We start from the raw sequence: 9488 nt of genomic DNA, 5'->3' as shown, positions 1-9488 counted from the left end.
AAGCTAATCTTAGCTAGCAGCTAACAGAAGACGTAAATATACGAGCTTTTCCTCACATATATATTAATATAAAGTCTTTATATCACGTGATTAAATTACAGTGTTGGTTGATTTTAAATTGTTTTTATGTTGTTTTATTTATTGGCAGTGTGTGAAGGGTAGTACCACACCTGGCAACCAGAGGGCCCACAGTGTGATGCTGCGTCTCCACCAGCAGATGGCGCCGTCTACAGTCAGCAACGATACATAACTTATTAGAACAGGACTTATTGTTATAGATAGATAGATAGATAGATAGATAGATGTATTTATATATGTATAGATATAAAGATGTACTGTATAGATAGATAGATCAATGTATGTAGATATACAAGTGTAGATATAAGTGTAGAAAGATAGATGTATATATATAGACAGATATAGTTAATATAAATAAATGTATATATATATATAGATATATATGTATAGATAGATATATAAATAGATAGTATAGATAGACTTATGAAGATGTTTATAGCATAGATATATGTATAGGTAGATATATAGATAGATGTAAAAATAGATAATGGATATATATAGTATAGATGGATGTATAGATAGATATAAAGATATGTGTATAGATATATCTAGTTATAAATAGTATAGATATATGGATGTATAGATAAATGTAAAGACAGATATATGTATAGATATTATAGATACAGTTATATGGACAGTATAGATCATATAGATATATCTAGTTATAAATAGTATAGATATATGGATGTATAGATACATGTAAAGACAGATATATGTATAGATATTATAGATACAGTTATATGGACAGTATAGATCTGTCCGACAGACACAGAATCATGGCCGATTTCAGGGCTGAGAGAAAAACCTGCTGATAAAACAAATGATGTGTAAAAAGTCTGGTTCAGGTGTTTTATTGGCAAATACAACTTACCATTAGAAAAATAAAAAAGTTAATGGTAGAGGAATCAAAGTGTTATTCATTCTGACACAGTAACAAATGACGAACAACTGTTTTCAGGTAACAGTGTTGAGTTGGCTACTTCATTTAGGACAGCATTTATACAAAATCAAACACACACACATATATGTAAAAAAAACAGGAAACGAAAACTTGCCGACATTCTGCTAATGAACTCATTTTGTTTAGAATTGAACAATCAATAAGTACTTGGGAATGCTGCAGACTAATTGAGCCTCTGCAGTTTCGTTTGAGTTCCAGTTGATTTAAAATCATTGTGAATGTGATTCTTGTATCTGGCTTTTTAAAAAGAGTTGAAAATGTTTGATTCACACGTAAGCTTTGCTCCATAAGAAATCTGTGAACCAGCAGCCAGAGTTAAACGGCTTTGGTGTTGTAGAAAGTTTGACAATGTGTACTTAAATATGACCACAGGTATTTTCTCCGTGAAAAAACAAAACAAAATGATCTTGGGCAACGCATCTCTCAAACACAGGCAGAGTTAAGGTTTAAGTGCTCTGATACCAGTTATGATTCAAGCCTCACATACAGTCTTAAGAAAACAAATGCACTAACAGTTTACTGCCACCAGGAGGTGAGATATCAGATCGGATGACAGCAGAGGGACGAGGAAAGTAAAAAAATATCCTTACATCAAGGAAATGGGAAAGAGTAGCATCAGAAAAACGACATTCTGGAGCGAGCGAAGGCCAAAAGACAAAAACACACGGAAAGACTGAGGTCAGCTGACATGGCTCGGTTAGGTTTCCAGTACGTGTTAAAGAGTTCACTTTATGGGGGGGGGGGGGGGCAGATCACAGCAGAAACACTCATGAAAAAGAAAAGGCCACAATGTACCATCTGATTGACACAGAGTCCACTGACAAATACATAACAACAAACACACTAAACAAAACTCTATTCAACTTTGTACATGAAGTGCTTTGTCAGATTAAAGAAATAAAACAAAAAAAGGAAAACGAGAGGCCCATACATTTTTTGTGTAACTACTATTATCACAGTTTCTGACAGATTTGGGAATCAAGACCATTAAATGCCAGGAATCTCTGGGAGTCATTAGAAATTAAATCAATAACAAAGAGAAACAACAGATAAATCCAGAGCACTGAACTGTAGTGAATCACCTGATCATTCAAACTGCACCACAGTATCACATAAACTCAAGTTTTCAGTATACTGTGATTATACCTCCAGCTCGGAGTAGTGCAGTGGTCTCAATACGTCCTCATGAGCGGAGGCTGATTATCCACATGACGGGTGTTGTACTGGTAATGATTCAGACTCAGAAAGAAGAGAATCGAGAGCTGAGGAGTGTGTGGTACTATAAAACAAACATCTTTAGTGTGGATGTTGGGGATTTGATCAGCTACAGCTCTTCTCTTAAAGGGAAAGTTAACGGGGTGAAGTGTTGAGTCTATAAAACACATTTGGAGTTTCAGGGGTAAACAGTGTAGCAGCTGAATCAAATACTGAAGATATTATTATTATTGGGTTCAGCTACAACGATGTTTACCCCTGAAACTCCAAATATGTTCTGTGGGAGATAAGTGAATTTTCAATTCATGGTGAACTCTCCCTTTAAACCTCGATCAATTCAGAATTAAGTGCACACGAAGAGAAAAATTTAAATCTTTCCCCCCCAAAAAATGCATATGCTAGGTTTCGTAAATCACGTTTAAAAAAAACAAACATATTAATGGCCGACATGCTTCTTGTTCTCAACCAACGTACCAATATGTCAAGTGAATGATTTGAGTACTGCTCCACTCTAGCAGGGAAGGATAATGGCTGACACCTTTTGCGTCAAGTAAAATAAAAGGAAGTAGGATTGTATAATACAAAACATTAACGATTCAACACAGAACAGCTTCACAATCTTTTGACAGCATCCGAACACTGATGTTAACGGAGCAATAATGGCAAGATTAGATAAGCTTTGAATTGACTACTAGAAAATATGCCTTCATATTGGCCTTCAATAGCGTGGTGGTGTTGCAGTGTGTTTCCATCGTCCATATCTCAAGACAAGGTCCGTACAATAAGTAAAATAAGAAATTCACAGCAATTTTCAATCAGGAATGAGTGAGGGGGGATGGGGGGGGGGGGGGGGGGGGATTGGGTTCCCCACTTCTAGAAGTATCCCCTTCTTCTTAGAAACGTCAGTACCCAGAACTCTGTTCAACAGATCCTCGCAGAAGGTCATTATCCAGTGACCATTTGAATGGAGACTAATAATCACGTCAACAATAATAAATAAATATGTAGAGACACAGGAATGGAAAGACAAAATTAAAAAAGGAGTGGCAGGCACCGTCCAGCCGAGGAGAAGGTGGAGGAACGGATGGAGAGATGATGGAATGAAACACCTTGCTGGTGTGTCCCTCTGTGTCCTCATCAGGGGACACAGTACCATAAGGATTCATTCTTTTCACTGTCTTTATGGATCAGGAATCACCTTTGATTTGCTCAATCGCCTCAGTTGGCTCAGTTAATTTTCAACCTCAATTCGATTTTTGCTTGAAGAAACTGATTCAGTCACATTATTGCCCTCTTTTGGGGCGTTTAACACTGGAAGCCTCGTAGAATGGTGGCAGTCATTGTGAAAGTTCAGTCTCTGTAGTGCTGTTTCCCTTAAAGTCCATGTCCGCTGCAGCCATCAGCCGCCCCCCCCCCCCCCCCCCCCCCCCCCCCCACCCTGCCTCAGCCGTTGTACTGCTGCTGATAGCGACGGTTCAGCTCGCGCAGCTCCTTCTCACGCACCCGACGGGCTTTGTTGGATTTGGTGGAGCGGCTGGAGCGCGTGGACTGAGCCGACTTGGTGCTGTGGCAGCGCGAGGACGCCCGCTTCAGCAGGTTCTGAGATATACAGCGCTGGAGGTTCTTCATGGAAGAGGAGGCGGCCATGCTGACGACCCAGGGGTGCTTGAAGGCCTGGCCAGCGGTGAGCCGCTCGCTGGGGTCCACCGTCAGGATTCTCTCCACAAAGTCTTTGGCCAGGTTGGACACACTGGGCCACGGCTAGAGACGGGAGACAGACGTGAGACATGTTAACAACGAGCTGAGTCAGTGGCAGGATTAAACCAGTGGTTTCCTAACTGAGGTGTGGGCGCAGAGCCACGGTGTTTCTAATACTGTGTCTCATACCTGCATCACATAATCACCATAACCAACGGAAAAGGAATTGTTAATGTTATTAGTTCATTTTGTGCTGTAAAAAGTCTAAACTGACAAAACTGTTGAGGAGAAAACTTGAAAATAATTAATTAAACATCAAAAACCAGAGAATATATGAAATGAGACATAAGACATCTCCTGAATGTTTTCTAGAGATATCAAAATACTCTGCTTTGATAAATACTAGTCTATATGTACATACACATTTCATTATTTGTTTCTTTAGTGAATGTAAAATAATGCACATTTGTACGTGTGAGTATCTCTGCTAGTGTGTGTCAGTTTGTAGACCCACTATGTTCGGATAAATATTTTGTTCTTTTGTTCACTTATACATGTACATCATTTATTTTTGTAATAATGAAGCTCCCTCCACTAAACACAAGAGGGCAGCAGAGCAATAGAAAGCTGATCATGTCCTGTCCTGTTGTGTTAAGTTTATTGTACACAATGTGACTTTTTAGATTTTGGTAAATTGTCAGACTTGATAATGAATTTCGTGTGTCTCTGAATGTCAAGAACCATTTGATCTTATGTTAAACAAAATGTCCTTTAAATCAGATGCATTGGAAACATCTGTGGAGTCTGTTTGGTATGAATGACGAGTCGTGAGTCAAAACCTCCAACAAACACTTAAGAACACAACTCTACATTTTTTGTCTGTCCAGGCTGTGATTCATTCTTGGACTCCAGCTGTAAACATGAACATTATTTGTCACAGCTGTAAAATAACTAAACCCAGAGGGAAGACCAGTAGAGTGTGCTCCACTTCTCACTTAGAAGCTTATATAAAACACCTCATCAATGCAGAATCATCACAACTGCACATGCTATTATGCTATTATTTCATATTTGTAGAGATTAAGACAGTAAACAAGGAGACAAACCTCTTTTTCATTCAGGGTTATTACTATACTACTAGAACCCCTCAGCTAAAAAACAGGTTTGTGGAGATGATTTGTCAGATCTGACTTTATCTCACATGTCAGGTTCAAATCTGGACTCATCCACAGACTTGAATTAACACCTCAGGGCTGTGTGCTTCAGGCAACCAAGTTGCACTCAACATCCACGTCTGACTTTGATGGAAGTTTATAAAACGTATAAAGTGTATTTTGTCAGAATGTACACATGAATTGTTGAGTTATGGCCAATAACCTGTACTGTGAGGTCCCAGTGACCTATAGTCATTTGTGCCAGATTTAATAAAACTACCTGCGTACCCATTCACAGGGACACACATCAGGTTACACCAACCTTGAGCTTTGAGCCCCTCAAATCTGTTCATCCGAGAGTCCAAACATTTTGAAAGGATCGAGAAAGGCAACGCCAACCTGAAAAGTTAAAGCCTCCAGCTGCCGCCACAGGAGCGTAAAAACTGAGATGCTCCGACTACTCCCTGTAAGTTACGACAGAACCACGGAGCTACTATCTGCACTGGAGAAGCTGTATGTGGGGCAAACATTAACCGAGGGCCTCTTTGGTAAAGCCCACTTGCAACATAAACATCCCAGGCTATGAAACAAAGGAACAGACTACTCAGCATTCTCCCCACTAGATACACAGATAGAGCATAAATTACTGTGCACACACACACAGAGGGGGGGGGGGCATATTGACTTAGAGAGGAGGAATAAATGAAACTGAGGTAAAAAAAAGTACATGAGGTCAAAATGGACATCGAATGAAAATGAGAGTAAAGTGTGAAAATGTGTGTATCAGTGTTAGAATCGTGCCACCTCTCAGGAAAAGCTGAACTTCTTGGAAATTTGTTGACAAAGCCTCATGCGGTGTGAGGAATGTTGTCCAAATATGGGTGAAGTCTGCTGGAGAGCGTGTGTGTGTGTGTGTGTGACTTGTATCTACTGTAACTCCTCACCTCTCCGGAGAAGCTGTACTTCCCCTTGAGGATTTGTCGGTACAGCCGCATGCGGTTGTCGTCCTCGAACGGCATGGTTCCACTCAGCAGGATGTACGATATCACCCCCAGCGCCCACATGTCCACCGCGTTCGTGTAGGGCTTCCGCACCAGGATCTCAGGCGCGATGTACTCCGGCGTGCCGCAGGTGGTCTTCATCAGACACTCGTCCCCCTTCTTCCTGCTGCTTGCCAAACCGAAGTCGGTGATGATGATCTTGGAGTCGGCCCCGGGGTGGTAGTAGAGCAGGTTCTCCGGCTTCAGATCTCGGTGAGTGATCCCCAACGTGTGGAGATACTTGACGCCGTCCAGCACCATCTGCAGCACCCGGGTGGCGTCCCGCTCGGTGAAGGAGCCACGAGCGATGATCCGGTCGAAGAGCTCTCCTCCAGTGGCGAGCTCCATCACCATGTAGACACGTTCCGCCGTCTCGAACACCTCCATCAGCTGGATTATATTGGTGTGGCGAACGCGCCTGAGAACACACAGCTCGGACTCGCACACCTCCCTCCCCTCCCGGTAACGGGTCTCGATCATCTTGATGGCGTACGGCTGCCTCGTGCTCTTGTGTTCCACGCGAACAACCCGGCTAAAACTCCCTCGTCCAATCAGAGCTTTGATGTCGTACTTGGCCGTGACCCGGGGATCAAACTTGGCTCGATATTTCGCCACCTTCTTCCGCTGAGGGTCGGACAGTTCGGACGGGTCCTTGGGCGGCTGGGCGGAAGCGGTAGGAGTGGCAGCTTGTGCCTGGGCCTGATATGTGGAGTCGGCCTTATCACCGCCCCCGCCCCCACCCCCGCCCGTCTTGCTTCCTGTGCCATCACCTCGTATGAAGTGCTTGAAGATATCTGTCTGGGGGGGCTGCAGAGGCTCAACCTGAAAAATCAACAAATAATGTTATTATAAAAATATGATACACATTAAATTACACACACAAATCTTTAGTAAGTAGCTAGATTCACTAATCAATGGATCTACAGTTAAGTTGTCCTCGTTAAGCTAAAACACAGGATTTTCTTGTAGCAGTTGGAAAACCTGAGGATAGAATCTTTGATATCAATATGTTTTAGTGGGTCTGACAAAACAAGAAATCTGACCTTGGGCTCCAAGAAGTTGTGACATGCATTTAATACAGTTACATGACTTTTAATAGATGACTTGATCAACTCATTATAAAGTTAGTTTCTCTACTGACCTTTTTGACCAGGTCCAACTGAACATCCCCCGGAGGCTCAGGGAGGACCTTACTGTTCCTGCAACCCATCACATCACCGTGGGCCGCTGCCCATTCAGCCACGCAGGCCACACGGAGCCCTGCCTCATCACCGCTACAGCAGATTCAACACACTCAGGGCATCCAACATCCAGGCCGTACCCACGCGGAGTCAGAGGGTTCATGAATAAAGCTGATTACACCCCCTCAAGTCCCAATGAGCTGGCATCAGCAGTCACAGCCCATGAACACAAGCACTACATCCACTTAGGTCCAGGTTAACGGCCGAGGAGCTCATGAATGCATTCTGGAAATCACGCCGGGCGTCTCCACTCCCACGGCAAGTGCTTAACCATCGGGTCACAGCTTTCTCTTATAGACCTGTGTTGATGAGTCTTATGCCCACACACTGTATGCAGCCGGGGGGGGGGGGGGACCTCAAACCCCTTGAAGAAGCTACCAGGGCCCCATCTCAGATGACGTTAAATGTTATGGAGAAAAAAGCACGGGTGGGTTTGGATCCTCGCTGCACAAAGAACGATTGATCGGGAGGAGAGCTGCTTCGAACCAACTTTTAAGTGTGGTGGTCGCCTTCAGCAGAAATGCATCATGGTCCTCAGGATTCACGCAGAGCGTCCACAGACAGTCACACCATCAACTGAGCTCGGATCCATCCGGAGAAGCTGCAGCGTCAGCAGCGGTCGAACTGCAGATAGAGCAGCTCCCCTGGAGACTCACAGCGGAGGGAGGCTCTGGAAGGAAGAACGTAAAAATGCAAAATGAAACTCGAGACTTGGCGGTTCGGGATCGACAGACACATGGACGTGCACCGTGTCTGTGGATAAATGCTGAACACTGACACAGCTTCTTGTGAACATTATGTGCACAGGGATTTGCCTTTTTTTTAACATTTGGGACAATAAATGAGGACATATTGTAAAAGTCAGCTCGTGCAGTGTTTGATCACAGTCATGTTTTAAATTGTCATTTAAATAAGAAAAAAACTCAATTATAAGAAAGTTTGTTGGAGTTATTATTATAAATATTGTGTAATAAATGTGTAACAACTTACTTTACTTGGTCAGACATGATTAAGAAGAGAGCTCCTTTAAAATCAAGTGAAAATATAAAATAATAAATGAAACCACGACACTGTGAAAGTACTGAAGAGACTTTACAGTGTGTTTAAGTTCAGTTGAGATAAGGCCTGAGCCGAGTCACTGGTTTTTCTTTCTGCACCCAAAACATCCTCAGACCAGTTCTTTCAAGCGACGCGTGGAAACCGTACGACTGTCGGTAAAAACATCCACAATCATTTTAACAGAACAAGTGACAAAGTGACTTTGAGGCTCACCTCGTAACTTCGGAGTTTGTGTTAGCATGCTAGCTAGCCGCTAGCAGAAGGGCAGGACCCGCAGCTCTGCCAAACCCAGCCTCCTCACCCCACTCTCACTCAGCTGAGCTCTCCATTTTCACCCCGACTTCACAAACAACTCCGCCGCGGCTCCGTCGGTGAAGCGGCGGTGTCAGCGCCGCACGTTGCTGCTCCGCGGTCGGGGAAGTTTTTCTGAAAGAGAGACGAGGCGGTTGGAGGAATAAGAACTAAAATAACGGTAATAAAAACACACGCAGAAGTTGGTCGCTCCCCCGGACGGTGTTTTTCACTCAGGACCCAGATTCCCACAGACAGAAAACGGGAAGTCAGGGAGTGCAACGCGGGGCTTCCGCTTAATATTTTCAAAATAAAACTCTTTAAATTCCTTCAAGGAACGTGCCTTTTTTGTTTATTTAATTGGTGGTCCCTATCTATCTATCTATCTATCTATCTATCTATCTATCTATCTATCTATCTATCTATCTATCTATCTATCTATCTATCTATCTATCTATCTATCTATCTATCTATCTATCTATCTATCTCTCTCTCTCTCTCTCTCTCTCTCTCTCTCTCTCTCTCTCTCTCTCTCTCTCTATCTATCTATACCTATCTATCTATAACATCTGTTAGTTTCTGGTAGTCTGTGGTTATTTGTATGACCCTTTGTGTAGGTACACTTAGCGCAACAACACTAGAGTCAAAATCCTAAATAAAGCTGATTTATATTAACTCAAGGGTTTTCCCCAGAAACAATGAGATTTCAGATTTTGGATCCTGAAGGACTGGGACAAGTCACCAACTTCTC

At 42.8% G+C, this 9488-nt stretch overlaps 1 protein-coding gene across 1 annotated transcript; it reads right to left on the bottom strand.

Annotated features, from left to right (window-relative positions):
- Positions 1 to 3697: 3697 nt before the first annotated feature.
- On the bottom strand, positions 3698 to 8987 carry pskh1 (protein serine kinase H1). Its single transcript, XM_062390292.1, has 4 exons — positions 8660 to 8987; positions 7288 to 8057; positions 6051 to 6968; positions 3698 to 4015 (listed from the first exon to the last, which is right to left on the bottom strand). The coding sequence occupies exons 2-4, from the start codon at positions 7354 to 7356 to the stop codon at positions 3698 to 3700; spliced, it is 1305 nt and encodes a 434-aa protein (XP_062246276.1). The 5' UTR covers positions 7357 to 8057; positions 8660 to 8987.
- Positions 8988 to 9488: the final 501 nt, after the last annotated feature.

This window comes from Platichthys flesus, chromosome 6 (genome assembly GCF_949316205.1).
Source record: "Platichthys flesus chromosome 6, fPlaFle2.1, whole genome shotgun sequence".
Lineage (NCBI taxonomy): Eukaryota > Metazoa > Chordata > Actinopteri > Pleuronectiformes > Pleuronectidae > Platichthys > Platichthys flesus.
This window is presented reverse-complemented; position numbering and strand designations above follow the sequence as displayed.